At 43.3% G+C, this 15,810-nt stretch overlaps 1 protein-coding gene across 2 annotated transcripts in view; it reads right to left on the bottom strand.

Moving 5' to 3' along the window:
* LOC146202871 (chitotriosidase-1-like) overlaps positions 1-15,463 on the bottom strand; it is a 32,499-nt gene extending 17,036 nt beyond the window's left edge. Inside the window, exons 1-6 of one of the 2 annotated variants that reach the window (XM_084588413.1) lie at positions 15,220-15,463; positions 14,725-14,995; positions 14,519-14,636; positions 14,300-14,424; positions 11,667-11,796; positions 9,985-10,155 (exon numbers count right to left, since the gene is read on the bottom strand). In XM_084588413.1, coding sequence (XP_084444539.1) covers positions 9,985-10,155; positions 11,667-11,796; positions 14,300-14,424; positions 14,519-14,636; positions 14,725-14,995; positions 15,220-15,247 — 843 coding nt within the window. In that variant the 5' untranslated portion in view covers positions 15,248-15,463. The remainder of the gene's footprint in view (positions 1-9,984; positions 10,156-11,666; positions 11,797-14,299; positions 14,425-14,518; positions 14,637-14,724; positions 14,996-15,219) is intronic. The other variant, XM_084588412.1, reaches the window with a different exon arrangement.
* Between the last annotated feature and the right edge of the window lie 347 nt (positions 15,464-15,810).

Raw genomic sequence — 15,810 nt, 5'->3', positions numbered from 1 at the left:
GCCTTGGAGAAAATCGGTAGCACCTTGATCGCACTGGCACGTCTGAAGTCAGCTCAATATCGTGCTCAGCCAAATCAGTCCTGCCTGGCCTGTCCACGAAGCAGGCCTCAAACTCTGTTATTATCTCGCCCAGATCGGACAGCTGGGATTTCTTTAGTTCTCCTCTCTGCTCCGTCTTTTTGAGAAGCTCCTGAGCGTTGCTTCCTTTTCCGCTGAGGCAAATCAAGTTGTCCCCCATCTCCTCGGGAAGGTTTAACGTTAGATTTACCACGGCTTCCCTCTGCACATAAGGCTTCATAAGATTGCAATGATAAATGCGCACTTCTTTATGCCTACCGGGGATTTTCACTGTGTAGTTAGTGTTAGAAAGCTTTGCAACGACTTCAGCAGGTCCTTCCCACTGTACTTCGAGCTTATTCTGCCTTGAACCTCTCAGCAACATCACCTGGTCCCCGATACTAAACGTCCTTTGACGAGCTGACTTATCATAGTACACTTTGGAACGAGCCTGGGCTGACTTCATGCTGGCCTCAACGAGTTCCTTAGTGTGATGTAAGCGATTCAAGAGGTTCAGAATGAATTCTACTACTGTTGGGTCTTCTCCGCGCCCCTCCCAGGCTTCGCGCACCATTCGCAAAGGTGAGCGCAGTGACCTTCCGTACACCAACTCGGCTGGGCTAAATCCAGTGGATTCGTGCGGCACTGACCGCAAAGCGAAAAGTGCTGCAGGCAGGCAGGTATCCCATTCGCGCTTGTTTTCATAGCACAGTCCCCTCAGGACTCGTTTGAGAACAGAATGCCATCTTTCTACGCTGTTGCTCTGCGGATGGTGGATCGAGCTATGCACTCCCTTAATGCCGCATCGCTCGAGAAATGAGGTGGTGAGGACACTTGTGAAAACGCTACCCTGATCACTTTGGACCTCGGAAGGGAATCCAACTCGTGCAAACACTGACAGCAGCGAATCCACTACACTCTCGGACGTCACCTCGCGCAGCGGAACAGCTTCTGGAAACTTTGTGGCTGGGCATAACATAGTGAGGATATAACGGTACCCTGACTCTGTCACAGGAAGTGGCCCAACTACATCTATTACTAACCGGTAAACGGCTCGGTAATGATTGGTACTAACACCATCGGAGCTTTCCACTTATCTTGCGCCTTTCCAACCCGCTGGCACGTGTCGCATGACCGTACAAAATTTTCCGTGTCCTTAAAACATCCAGGCCAATAGTATTCTTGCAACAGCCTCTGCTTTGTTTTCCTTATTCCAAGGTGACATGACCACGAGCTGCCATGGGAAAGTCGCAGTAAGTCTTCGCGGTACTTTTAGGGAACGACTAATTGGTCCCGCTCTACTCCGCGCTTATCCTTGAATAAGCGATACAGCACTCCCTTTCTCATCTCGAAAGAAATATTCTTTGCTGTCTTAGTGGCGCGGTGGCGCTCCCTTATCTCCTGTATCTTGGGATCATTGGCTTGCTCCATAGCTAAGTCCTCTCGGGTTCCACTTAAAAGTCTCGTGAGATTACTAGACACTGGTGGCAAGAGGTTACTCTCAAGAACGTCCTCATTCCGTGTCTCATCAAGCTCACTTTCAAGTTGACTTATCTGAGATGCTTCGCTCTCAAAGTTTTCTGACCCGCTATCTTCCGCATCGACCACTGTTTTAACTGCTGTTTCCTCCGCTGTGGATTTTTCTGGAATGAGCAGTGTAGCTAGTTCTCGCGCCTTTGAACGTGTTAAGGCTTGCACAACTCTGTCTCCGAAAAGGATGCCCCTCTTTCGCAGTAGCATGTCCGATTTGTTGGAAAACAAATACGGATAGCACTTAGGAAGCTTTCCTGAAACGGCAGCCTCGGTTGTTAACTCGCCGAAAGGGCTCTCGATGACCACGTTCGCGATTGGCAAGCACACACTCTGTTCCTCCACTACCTGGCGGATCCATGCACACTGTCCTGTATAGTCGGAAGGCGACACATACGCCGGATGGACAACATCCATCGTTGCGGCTGAATCGCGCAGTACCTTGCAAGGCTTCCCGTTGACTACTAGGTCACGCAGGTAGGGTTCCAAAAGCTGCATATTTTCATCGCAGTCACTGACATACGAGAAAACAATCTTTTCTTTCCGGCAGTTGACGGCAATGTGACCCTGCTCATTACACCTAAAGCATGTGAGCGGCTTCCTAGCCCCAAGCTTGTTCTTTGTGTTCTGCGCGTTGGTCACTTCCCCACTTTTCTCACTGCCGTCCTTTCTAGGGCGTTTGCCTGAAGAAGCCTTCCTTTCTTCGTTTGCAAATCTAGCAAAGTGCCTTTTCTGACGGTTATTCACACTGAACTTGGGATTGCGGGGCCTATCCACTGCTGGGTTGCTGAATTGTCGGCGCGAAGCATACTCCTCAATGAGTTCGGCAGCTTCAGTTGCCGACTTTTATGTCGCCTCGGTCTTGTAACCAATTTCTTTCTTTTTCTGGGAGGCAGTTATAAAACTGCTCCAAAAGAATTCGTTCGACTACAGCGTCCCTATCACTGTAGGAATCTGTGCTCTTTAGCCACTCGCCCAAATTGACTCTTAAATTGTACAGGAATTCAGGGTAACTCTCGTCCCTGGACTTAGTAGCGTTCCGAAAACGTTGCCTGAACGCCTCGGCACAAAGCCTATACTTTCTCAGAAGGCAAGCTTTGACCTTCTCGTAGTTGTCCGCGTCCTCCTTGCTTAGCCGCGCGACAACCTCCGCTGCCTCGCAGGGCAGAACCGTCAATAATCTCTGAGACCAAGTGTCTCGCTGGAAGGACAGTTTTTCGCACGTTCGCTCAAAGTTGGCCAAATACAGACCGATATCCCCTGATATCACATATGGCTGCATGTACTTTGACATCTTGAAATCTGCCTCCTTGTTGAGAAGAGGTACCGCTAGCTGGGGACAATTGCCCGACCTCTTGCTCAACTCTAGTTCTAATTTCCGGAGCTCAATTTCTAGCTCCAGCCTTTTTGCTTCTCTTTCAATTTCACGCTTCTTTTCCTCTTTTTCCCTCTCAAGTTCACGCTCACGCCTCTTTTTCTCACTCTTTCTGCTGTCTGAGCTGCTCCTCCTTTTTTTGTCCGATGAGGTTCCATGCTTCACTGAGCTCCTCATCATCGGTTCCCAAATCAGTGATTGACTTTATAATCAAGGGTTTTCGTGCCAAACCACTTGTATCAATTCCCAATTCCTCACACAATTGCAACAGTTCCGGTTTCTGCAGCTTTTGTAGGTCCATGATCGCTCCGAGTGTCGGCTACTTCCAAAACAACTGTGCAAACTACCAAACCTAAAGGCGTTTCCGCACTCTTTTTACCAGTTCTAAAATCTAACCCTGTTCTAGAACCTGGTCCACATCAGAAGAAAAGCCAAGCACTCACCCACACATGCGATCGATGTTCCGAGCTGCTCTCTTGTTGGCCGATTGCTGCTCCTGCTTGTTGCTTGGGATGCCACCTCCGATCACAAGATGTTGTGGCTTGTAGCTTCAGATCCACCTCCAATCACCAGATGTTCGAGAATAAAAACCAGCCAAGGGACGAGGACGAAGAAAGACGATGTACACACGGAAGCTGGTGTGTACATCGTCCTGCTTCCGTGTGTATATCGTCTTTCTTCGTCCTCGTCCCTTGGCTGGTTTTTATTCTCTGACTATGTACCAACTGACCCAGATTTCAACCCTCCACCAGATGTTGTGGCTTGTAAATTCAGATCCCACCGCTGGTCACCAGTTGTCGTGACGCTGGGACTAAGTTGACCCAGCCTTCACTTGGTAGCGTGCAGAGACTCGGGGTTGATGAAGGATTGAATCTTTGAAGTTGGTAAAATATATACAAGCAGGTTTAATGGCACTTTGAGAAAACTTATTTACATGATTATTTACATGAAAAAGAAGGGTATATTAACAAAATGGCAAGCGTAAAGAGTTCATAGCGAGAAGCGTCTGGATGAGCCGTTTACCCAGGGCTCAGAGCCTTTTCGTGCTCTGCAATGTCCTTAAAATCCCCTACGTCCAGCCCCTCTCTGAAGATGCTGACCAACCAGTTCCAGGGCATGCCCCTCAGATATCGGCATCCAATCGAACACATCACTGCACTGATGGTCTGATGCACTGACTGGTCCGGCATTGTTTCGTTGGGCGTGGTCACTTGTTGGCGGGAAGAGCTTGGGAACGGCAAGGAGGTACATTTCTATTCTTCAGCAGATTCGATATGCTGGTTCCGGTAAGTGGATTTCCTTCTCAGAAACCCAAGTGCACGCGCGCGCCGCATACTGCTCCCAGCATTGTCCCTTTCCAGCAATTGCAAATCTTTCCTGCATTCCCGGGAAATCCTCTAATGGCCGTAATCACCTTGCTCCTTTCTTGTCCTGTACGTCAGCGGACGTGTCACTCTGTCGTCTCCTTTGGACAGTAGGCATTCCTCACTAGACGATAGCGCTTCTCGACGGGAAGGGTGAACAATTGAACGAAAGCACTTCCGGCTATTTCCCGCAGGGGGACATTTCTTTGTATTTTTCTAGACGTTCCCTTGACAGGGCCAATTTGGCATTTGCAGGGTCTCCACAAAGCAAAACAGGCTTACACAAAAGGATTCATGGAAACAGGCTCACTTAGCGCCCTTGCACCAGCAGCACATATCCATGCCCACAGGCGAACAATAGAGCGCGCCAGTGCGAACGATGCAAGGTCATAACAGAACCTGCCGCGATGTCAGCCTGTGGAAAGTATGTTGCTGCGGCCAGAGGCACTTTACTATAACAAATTTTTATCAAAAACGTTTTTACTATAAATGGGTAAAAATGCACATTCGTCTAAGATGAACTGGGACTTCAGCTTCACTTTACTATACCAAAGTTTTTACTACTATATCAGAGTTTACTATCACAGGGTTCTACTGTGCTCAAGAGCTAAATTCATTAATGTGAAAGCGGTAGAGGCCCCATTCTGCAGAAACTCCAGCATTATTGGTGTTGTTGGCACCGTGTGCTAAATGTCATGGGCATGGGTAGTTGGCAGGTGACAGGGTCGGGTACTGATCAGTTGGCGGGTTGCATGGCATCGAAACAACATGGCATGGCAGGCACTGCCAACTAGGGTTTCTGATTTGAGGTGGAAGGGCGAGATGGGAATCGAACCTTGCGGGACTTTTCAGTGAGGAGTAAGACTAAGACATGCCGCTCCTGGGCCATGAAGGCACGCCCATATGGTTTGGTTAAGGTGAGGCTTTATACGTATGTCTGTCTGTGGTCTTTCGCATAACTGTGTAGCTTATGACTGCATGGTAATGAATATGTGCAAGATAATAGAGCCTCAAATTAGAAGGTTAGTGACTAAGTGAGTAACAAGTGCATGTAAATGAACAAGGATCTGCAAAAGGACCCCCAGATGGGAGCGATTAATGCTATTGAGTCATGCCTTTCAAAATGAAGCTTGAGTGTTGTTCCCTGCAGCTTTTTTTACTATTGCATTGAACCTGAGGAAGCATTCAAAGGATTACCATCATCCCCAGCTTAACGATATCCAATCCCTGCAGCTGTAGACACCTTATTTCCGCAAGCCTCACAAGGTCATTAATGCACCCACATGACCCTGATGCCTCCTGCTATGTATCCCTTCTCTAGGAGTCCATTTCATTACACTGACAGGCCACTGATTACCTTTTCTTGGCATTATATGCCCTGACTAAATCCATTTCTTCATGACTGCCACAATAGTCACGAATAGCCTGTGGCTCTGCAGCGAAGGTTATGATGAATGGGCTGTTAGTTGTTTGTCTTAGGGGTGCGGATGGGTGAACGGAGAGATGGTGCAGAGTTGCTAGCGCTGAGAGCCCGCACCCCCAGGGACGGGGGCAAAGGCCTGCCTCCTTTCCTTTCCTGTCTAACCTCTGCTGCAGATCCACAGAAAGCTGTCTGCGAGTACTATAGGATATCGTTAACTCACACCAGTTTCTCAATCCACAAAGAGATCATATATATGCATATAACCCTCTACTTAGAAAAAACAAGTATGACTTAAAGCAATTGCTGGCTGCCCACTAATGCATTCCCTTTCATGCTGCTGAAATTTACACATGGCAAAACATTTCCTTTGCTAATCACAGAAATAAATAGATGAGTAAGAATTCTGTCTAGTGATAACCCACAAGCATTTAGTGTCAATGAGTGATTAAGTGTAAGTAGATTTGGAATTGCAAAAAAATTACCAAAAAATGTATTATTTGAAATATTGTTATATATGGTTGCATGCTTGTTTGCAATGCCGTCCAAAAGTTTCACAGCTGAAATCCAGTGGTAAGTACTCTAATATACTGTTTCATAGACCAAAGTGGCCCTGCATATTTGAGGAAATGCTCAAACAATCAGTGCTTTTCTATGATAGTTTTCTGGCAAGATGCCAACCTTGCATAGCCCATTTATTCTGACTCCATTTATTTTGTTGGACTCCTAGGATCACACTGCTGGTTAAGGCATTCTTTATTTTTGAAATCTAATATTTCAATTATGAAATTTACTTTTAGCTAGATATGTCAACAGACACTACTAAGGAAGTTATTATTATTATTATTAATATACTTTTATCATTCATTGACATCCACCAAAGTGCAGCCATATGACTACAAAGAAAAGCTATACAGCTTTCTCAGAAACATTCCAGTTAAAGAAAAATTTGTCCTGGTTAGGGGGTTGAACTAGGGACCACTGCCTGCCCAGAGCAGTCTCTCTACCAACTGACCTAACCAGGACGGACAGCAGATCTGATGGTAAGGCAAGGGCTCGCAATTTGAAGTGGGAACGGTGTTGGTTCAATGTTAAAGGGAGTCCCACAAGGTGAAGTAATTTCTAATAGGCGTTATTACTCATCAGCATCTACCCAAACACAGCCATACGGCTACAAAAGATAAGCAGCTCTCTCAGAAATTTCGTAGTTAAAGAGCTCCTGGTTTGGGGTCCAAACCTAGGATCACCGCCTCTCCGGGGTAGTCACTCTACCAACTGAGCTAATGCTCAGGTAATGCTCAAAGGTAACTTCGTTCTGTTCAATCATAAGTGGCTTTAATCAATGCGGTAAGCAATGATCAAAGAACAAACCCTTTGAAAATCCCAATTTTTAATGAGAACACTGCAAGCCTTGTTTGAAACATTACTTTTCACACACAGGTGATGTGAAGTGCACGTTCACAGAGCTGTGCAATAGCATTCCACAAATGGTCTGTTATATTCACTACTGTGTCTACAAGTGTTAAGTTAATGTTAATGACAATGACAATGCACATATTTACATGTTTCAGTAAGACTGTACGAATGGGTGTAGTATTGTAGTCAAACAGCAGTCAATGGCTAGTATAAAGGTTGTATTGCTAAGTAAAAGCACATAGTGGTTATTTACTGTGCCAGCAGCTTGCTGTAGCCAGCACTACGGATTACACGGAAGTGACATCATAAGCGGCACATTAATGTCACAGTTCCCCAAAATCAGAAATAGAAAAATGAACTCCGGTACTACTTGCTCAAATACAAAACACATACTCAAACAACTACGAAGTTATACAAACCAAAAGGTGTAATTTAACCACACATTGCAATCAAGAGGCATGCTGTGGTATGAGATTAAAGGCATGCATACCTACATTGCCCAATTGACCACAATGCAACTTGCTGAACAACATGCTGAACAACATGCTCATAATTTTCAAAACAGGGACACATGAAAGTGAATTGGATCATACATCCAGAAGTTCAGCATTCAAAGTCAATAGCTCTGTGCCAAGTTATGTTTAGTTTGTTGATATCCCAACATATGAGCGTTAGAAGCCTAGTGAATTTTCATAAAATGCTGCCACAATTTATGTTGTCCCATCATGACTACCAAATCTCTCTTCTATCCAGCACAGGGCAAATATTGGTGAGAGCTGAGTTGAGTTGAAAGTCCTTTATTAAATAGGAAGGCTCATGGCTATGGAGGGGATGAGGGGGAGTAGACAGAATTTTCAGTGTCTGCAAGGGTCACCAGTCATCTCACATTGCTCTAATCAGGACTGAGGGAGCCATACTTGGAAAATAATATTCATATATTAGAGTTAATTGCTAGAAGGGAACCGTAGTTCAGGAGGTAGGGTTCGATCTCCGAGTATCCAGTAGAAAAGGCTGGGCAATCCCGAAGAAGATGGGATAGAGTCATGCAGTGGGGGCCCGCAATCATTTTCTTTGTGTACTGATGCCAGCGAGCCATAACACATGGTGTGCAAGCCACATGGGCAAGGAGCTTATTCAAGAAGACCTCCTGACATCGGGTGGGTCTTGCGTGTAAAGGTGGGTCGGGTGTGGTCAGCTGCATGCGATGCTGACCGAGGCTGCAAAGACTGGTCCTTGTACGGCGGATAAGGGCAAGAGAAGGGGGTGTGTTGCCTGTCCAAGGTCGAGCAAGGACGAAAAGTATGCATTTTTTCACACATATGTTCATGACAATGACAAAGATAATCTTTTTTATTAATTAAAATAGAGAGAATAGGGAATCAGAGAGCCTAGAGTACCTGAGCCCAGGCGGGCCGCTACCCCTGCTTGAACGCCAGGGTTACAGCTGTACATCAGTGCCTTTCATTTGTAATGAAAATAAAAACTGATGAATTGTATGCTGTGAAGAAACATTCCCATGGCTTTAAAGCAGTTGAAAGCTGTGCATATCAAAACAGAGTTAGATGAAGTTTGTGAGAATTGTACATTAGTGTCGAAGATTGTTTTTGGATGAGCAGTACGAAACATGGGTGGATAATGTGCATCCAAGGCAAAGAACACATTGAGCATTCAGTTAAAGTCATAAACGCACTGTGCAAGTGCACAAGGCTGCGGCTACAGAAGTGTTTAGAGTGAAAGTACTCAAAATCTTGCACGGAGAGCTCAAAGGATGAAATGACAAAATCCTTTACTGATAAGACAGAAAAATTTTTAGTGCTGTGTCAAACTAAAAATTTCAAATATGAATTGAACATGTTTGTTATTCAATTCGTATTTGTATCAAAGAAGAATGACATTCGGAATTTTCAGAATATTCAAACATGACTGAAAACACACTGAAAACGCACCGAGCATTTTCGAATACACCGCAGTTTCAGCACACTGCACGCATCACCGAAATGCTTGGCCGAGTGGACTGTGCAGTAAAGCATCCTCAAAATATGACGGGACAGTTTTGTAAAGAGAGCCCTCCCGAAAGTGTGCAAGCACTTGACGAAATCGGGAAAAAATGCTGTTCTCATTTTGATTTCATCTCGAATGCAGACAGCCATGGAGGTGTTCTAAGAATAAATTACCACGATGCAACTGCTTTTTGGCAGTTCTTTTCAGGCCAATTTGATAATTTGGGCTTTCAGTTACTGTAGACATTTTTTTCTGGTCCCACGAAAGCTGAATTATAAAGAGTTTACTGTATTCAGCAGCGATATGATAGCTCCACACAGTTCCATGCAGGTCCTTATGCTGTACAAAAAACTGGTATACAGAATGCTGTATAAAATTTATACTGGATTTTTCAGCATGGGCATACACTTTTGAATACCATATGAATTTTGAAATAAACAAAACGAGCAACATTTGCTACGCTTTAATTTTGTTTTGTTTTTTGTTGTTGTTTTTTTTTGTTTTTTGCTGATTGGATATTTGATATTGGACATTTTTCTCCACTATATTCATATTCCTTCCATATTCAAAAATTTCTGCACACCCCTAAAAAATTGCAACCCTAATGGGCCAACAGCACAGCGTTTCAGTAGATTGTACTGAGAAATTTAAGACCTTTCTCAAAGGTAAGTTTTAACTCGCATTTCTTCCAGACTTGTCAAACCGCCCTGAGCGACAAAGCATGCTAAAAAAATGAATTCCTTCAAACTAAGCAGAATTAGGCTCCAATTACTTAAAACTACACAAAAATCGCATCTTAAAAGCAAACAAAAAAGGCCTACCTCAGGATAGCTGATGTATCCTCCTCCCTCTCTACCTTTTCCCACAGTGAGGCATGAAACACCATGCCAAATTCGATGGCAAAGCTTCCACACTAAGCCATATGTCGGTATTCCAACTATTATCTTTGCCTTTGGCATCCCTCTTGAGAACCAAAATTCAGCCGAAGATGCCTGCACGACACAAAAAAAAGAGGCTCCTTTTCTTAGCACTGCTCTTGACAAGGCAGGACAACAAAAAACATGCACCTGAATATCTTTGCACGGCACAATATAAGAAAACATTACAGGCACAAGAAACATTAGGCTTATCAGCATTTCAAGAAGCACACTAGATTTGTTAGGTAGAGGTGACCCTCCCAAATGTTATTACAAGCTAACGTTTATCTCCAAATATTACAATAATAAAAAAAGACAGATCCAAAGCATAGGCATGAAGCACTGCAGGAAGAAATGGTAGCAGCACTACCAATTATGCCAAGGTGTTTCTGTATACTCCACCATAAAAAAAAAAAAAATTCATCTTGAATGCAAATAATCACTACTGGAATCAGTGCTAAACTTTCTCAGGGTCCATGCATTTAAAAAACAGTAGTCTGATTGGATCAATGATTAAGGGCTTACAGACTGTCATGATGTCTGCAATTCCTAATGTAAACTGTGACCAATTTACAAACTTCTAGATGGTTTATAAACACACAACCGTCCAGCAGTTAAATTAGTAAAATAGGAACAGTAATAAAAATTCACAAACATAACAGTCTGCGAGATAAATTAGGGGCAAAACAAGCAAAAGTAAAATGAACTTCAGAGGATAATGACAACAAACAGCTGCATTTTTAATCACTGCTTCTGGATAGCAATGCCACTAGTAAGCCCCTGAAGAGCGGCTAATAGGACCAGTCATTTCTTGAAACAGAGTCTCCCAAATGATATGACTAAAAACTTTTGCGTGAAACAAGGTGAAAAAGCTGTTGTGTACCTTTGCCCCTATAAAACTTCAACCCCTTTCATCTTAAATAAATGTTCACTGACAGCCAAACTGAACAAAAGAAGAATAATTGAGATAAAATATTAAAACGAAGCTGGAGGCATTCCCAAAATTATACTTTATCTAATGGCAATGTTCTGGAGGGTGTTAACTAGTTTTGCTTCCAAGGCTGCACCATTTCATTAAGAGATGGAACTGACCGTTGCACAAGCCTCACTCGAAGCTAGGTAGTCAAAACACGAAAGATGAGACAGATTCCTTATTCCTTGGAGTGTATCTTTTTCTGATGCAGTTCACACTAGTGGCACACTACTTACAGCATGCTGTTTCAGAAGAACGGTCGTAGGTGGCTTGCTTCCCACTTACAAAGTGAGCCTCATGCCTTTGCTCTTATGCCAGTTTCCCAAGATAAGAACAGAGTGAGGGCATGTGCTTTTCATTCAATGCAGAAGTCAACAATGCAGTGCAATGTTGGCATCACTAGCAACTGCCCTCATTCTCTCACGACAGTATGCACATACTACAGTACCACTCACGGGAGTGACAAAGGTGGTAGAACCCCATTGTCGCTAATGTTTTTAAGGCTAACAAAGTAAAAATAAAATTATACACTGAATAAAGCCCTTTACAGCAAAGCCTCCAAATTAGACAAAATAAATATTCAGAACTATACACATGCAGGAAAGCTATTAACCATGTTCAGGGTAGCAAAGTAGCCAATTTCTCTCCTTCTTCCATACAATGGACTGTTGTGCCCAGAGAAAGGGTAATACCACTTGAAGAGATGAAGGTCGTAGGTCATCAGGTTAATAAAGTCCACATACCTGAAATCAAATCAATAATGTGTAAAAACTGCCCCCGACACAGATATAATGAAGCTTATTTAATAATTATATAATGCCCTACAGTGTTAACAAAAGCAGCAAAACGTAGGAGGGAATTTACTTCTAATATATGCATGACAAAAAAAGCATTATTGAATATTGCACAACGAATGCAGGTTACTACTGCAAAAAGAAAAAAGGGTTGGTTATTCATGCCGTTTTCATGAAACTTAAATCAGTTTCTATTTGACATCAAACTAAAGTTGAGCAGCACAGCTGTTGGGTGCCTCTGGTAAAAAGGCCACTTGCAGCGTGGCTAACTCGTAGTGTGGTTCAACTGAAACAGTGTTCCAGATATGCAGAAACCATTTTAACTGGCACAGAGAAAAGCTCCTGGCACTGTTGATTTGCATGGCTTTGGCCAAAAATGAAAGACATCTTGCCTGTGCACAAAGAGCCTGCATAGGTGGGGCACCTGTTACAGAGTCAGTCTATGAACTTTCTAAAGCTTTGTTTCTTAATGCAAAAGCCTTTCATGGCTCATGGGTGGTGTCGACAGAAACGCCCGTAGAAAATGTCTGCATGAACTGACACTTAAAAGAAAAAGAAAAATCTGTCTCCACCGGAAATCGAACCACTATCCCTCTGGAAATTTCGACCACTTGGGATTCTTTAATGTGTAGCGACATCGCACAGTACACAGGTGCCTTCCTGTTCGCCCCCATCAAAAGGCAGCTGCCACAGTGAGGATTTAATCTCTCGCCTTTGTTAAACAATGCCCTAACCACTGAGCCAACATGGTGGGGAATAACTTATGGTTTGTCCCCTCTAAATTGAAAGAATTTTTATAAAAAAATGCTTACCTATATATATACATATATCATTTATATTGTTGCATATATATATATGCAACGATATGAAGTTTAATGAAACCTAAATTTTACTAGCTGCAGCTTAATACAATTCATGCCATAACTGCAACAGCATAATCAGTGCACACCTGAAAATGCAACTTATTATAAAGTTACAAGATTAGCAATATGCACTTTAATAACATAACTGTATTTGCAACCAGAAGTAACATATAACAGGTAAATTTGTTATGAGGAGAGAAATGGGGTGGTAACTATCACTCTCTAAACGCAGACAACATCCTGAGGGAGGGAATGGCGGGAGTGAAAGAAGGGAGAGAGAAAGAGGTGCTTTAGTGGATAGCTTTGCAACAGTTCCAACTGCTTCAGGTATATGCACTGTCATCTCACATCAAATGGGTGCCTTTTGGATTTTCCCTCCAAGAGAAAAACACAGCTATGGCAGCCAGAGAGAACTTCAATTTTGATCTTTTCTTTATTTAACTGAATAATCAGCAGACCTGCAACAGCCTCACACATCAATCACATCACACTCACGATGTGAATACGTAAACCTTGCAATAGGTATTCTCTTTCAGTTTATTATACTCTGCATTCTTTCTATTCTTTAAAACTTACCAGGACATCTTTATGGGCTAGTTCACCATCTGTGGCATGAAATCTACAATTCTGTATGGGATATCTTAAACCTCTTTTCGAAGCATCTAAAGCCATTTTTACAAAATCCGTGATGCTGGCTACATTTTAAAACCCTGCTATAAAAACGATAAAGCCATTTCATGCCCCCCCACCCCTGAAAAAAAAAAAGAGGGATTGCTTTTCAAGAACTAGAAATAAAGATGGACATCGCAAAGTCATGCAGATGTGCTTAGAAAGTGCTGTAACTGCTTCTTCTCTAACATTGGGGAATGTTTTACGAAAGAACACTGTAGCTAATTTTTGGTTTCGGAAACAGTTTCAGATATATTATTTCGGAATGCAGATACTTTTTTTGAATAGGGCTAAAATCTAGGTGGTTTAGAAGTGTGCCGTATGTGTGAATTCTTAAGTTTTTCTCTTCATGTTATATTCATGAAATAGGGGTTTTTAAATACACATGCAATTTTTCAGATGTTTCTCAATGGTAGGAATAATGAGTGTCTCAAACCGCGAATTGGTGAGAACTATGCGGCATAATGCAAAACGTTAACACTTGCTTAAACATTATTTCTGGCACTGGGGAAAGCAAAGTGAAAACATGGTGGGCTACTGAAATTTACAGAAGCAAGAGCAGTGGACAAGATTCTTTGAGACATGGATACAGCAGTGCTGTGCTGTGGTGCCCACACAGACACGTGTGTACCTTTAAATTCTAGACACATGCATTAGCTACAAGACTTTGGTTTTTTATATCATTCTAACACTCAATTTCTGCAGCTGGGTTTACAGCTAACCACACTGTTCATCACAGCATGGTGGACTGTAAACTTTTGCAACAGATGGAACATATGCAACACACAACCTTTTCAAATTAATTACCTACCATTTTTATAAAATCACTGGGTGTCAAAAAGAAAACAAACGAGATCTGCATCAGTGTGAATTTGGCCTCACGAAGGCACCTGAAGTGGTATAACAAATTATATTCTTACCTCTCTATCTCTGGAATATCATACGATGCTTTCACAAGCATTGACTGGGCAGCAACTGCTGCAGACAGAATGAGTGCCTGTCGTCCCGAAGCCTTTGCCTCATCGTCGAATGCAGTTCGCAATTTCTAAAGCAAAAGGTGAATCATTACCATTTTGTTTATATTAAATTATCCCCCCCCCCCCCCCCCCACACACACACACGCACACCCACACAAGTACCTGCAAAAGTCTGGTGAAATGGGCCTTGCCATTACGAATATCCATGGGAAACTCCCAGTCAATGTCAATGCCATCTAAATTATTTCCCCTCAGGGTTTCGACTACAGAGGCAACGAATCTGTCAAACAAGAATCACGAATTGTTTTGAATCAATGCACTTAATTACGTCACTGAAAAACTCAATCGACAATGAAGCGATTACATACCTGTCTGTGTTTGAGGGGTCGGACACCATACTGTGAAAAGAGTGTGAACGGCACCCGCCTCCAACAGACAACATGACTTTTAAAAGAGGGTTCTTCGCTTTGAGGCCGGCAACGGCATTATAGGATGGCTCCCCATCCGTGGACCCTTTACTGAGGACGCTGTCCTCGACATCGGTGAAGCCCAAAATAAGGTGCGTGCACAAGCTAGTATCAATACCCTCCGGCCTAAGGTTGGACTTATCCCAGCTGTAGTAAGACACAATCAGAAAACCTGCAAAAGAAACGAAGGCGACGCCCACAATTCAGCAAGGCACAAATCAAGGATATCCACTGTCGTATCAGACATCTCATCCTCTCATCCCTCAGCCTTCTTTACTAAACTTACGATACAAAAGATGCAGTCTCAGATCATCTTCGTTCACAACAATGCCATTTCGAAAAACCGCGCAACAACGACGGCTAACAAAAAGTAAACACGGGCGCGCCAAAACATACCTTGGTTTTGCTTAGCCATGGGCGTCATCGCTTGTTAGTTACAAGAACTGTGGGTCGTCAAATACCGCTCTCAATCGCAGTACACTTTCAGGTTTCTTCAAAGCAGTACCGTACCAGCTACGCAAAGAAGTGCAGATTGCTAATTTTCTCGTACCGTAATACGCTATGCTCTCACAACCGCTGCATGAGGTTAGATACAGAAGGAGAAGCTCTGGACTCTGACAGCAGCAGTAGTGCGGCCGACAACAGTCAGCCACGGTTTTTTTTTTTTCGTTTTTTTTTTTTTTTTTTTTTTTTAAACGGCTTAATAATAATCCAGGCGCGTCAAATAGCTGCACAAACGACGGTGTTCTGTAACAAAAGAGAATTGCTCAGAGTGGTTCTACGACAAACGACAACTCTCGGGAAGTGCCCTGCGTTACTGAATTGATGTCACATGCAAGTGCTTTCTGTCAACCACAAGACTCCGCAGCGACTCATATCTTCCTGTCTATGTGTTCAGGGGTGGAAGCAGGCTCAGACATTTTGGAGCAGCTTTGGAGCGACGAAACTAGAGCTTTGGAGCATTTGAATGAGCACACTAAAGTAACA

This window comes from Amblyomma maculatum, chromosome 1, assembly GCF_055883805.1.
Source record: "Amblyomma maculatum isolate TAMU_Amacu chromosome 1, ASM5588380v1, whole genome shotgun sequence".
Taxonomy (NCBI): Eukaryota; Metazoa; Arthropoda; class Arachnida; order Ixodida; family Ixodidae; genus Amblyomma; species Amblyomma maculatum.
This window is presented reverse-complemented; position numbering and strand designations above follow the sequence as displayed.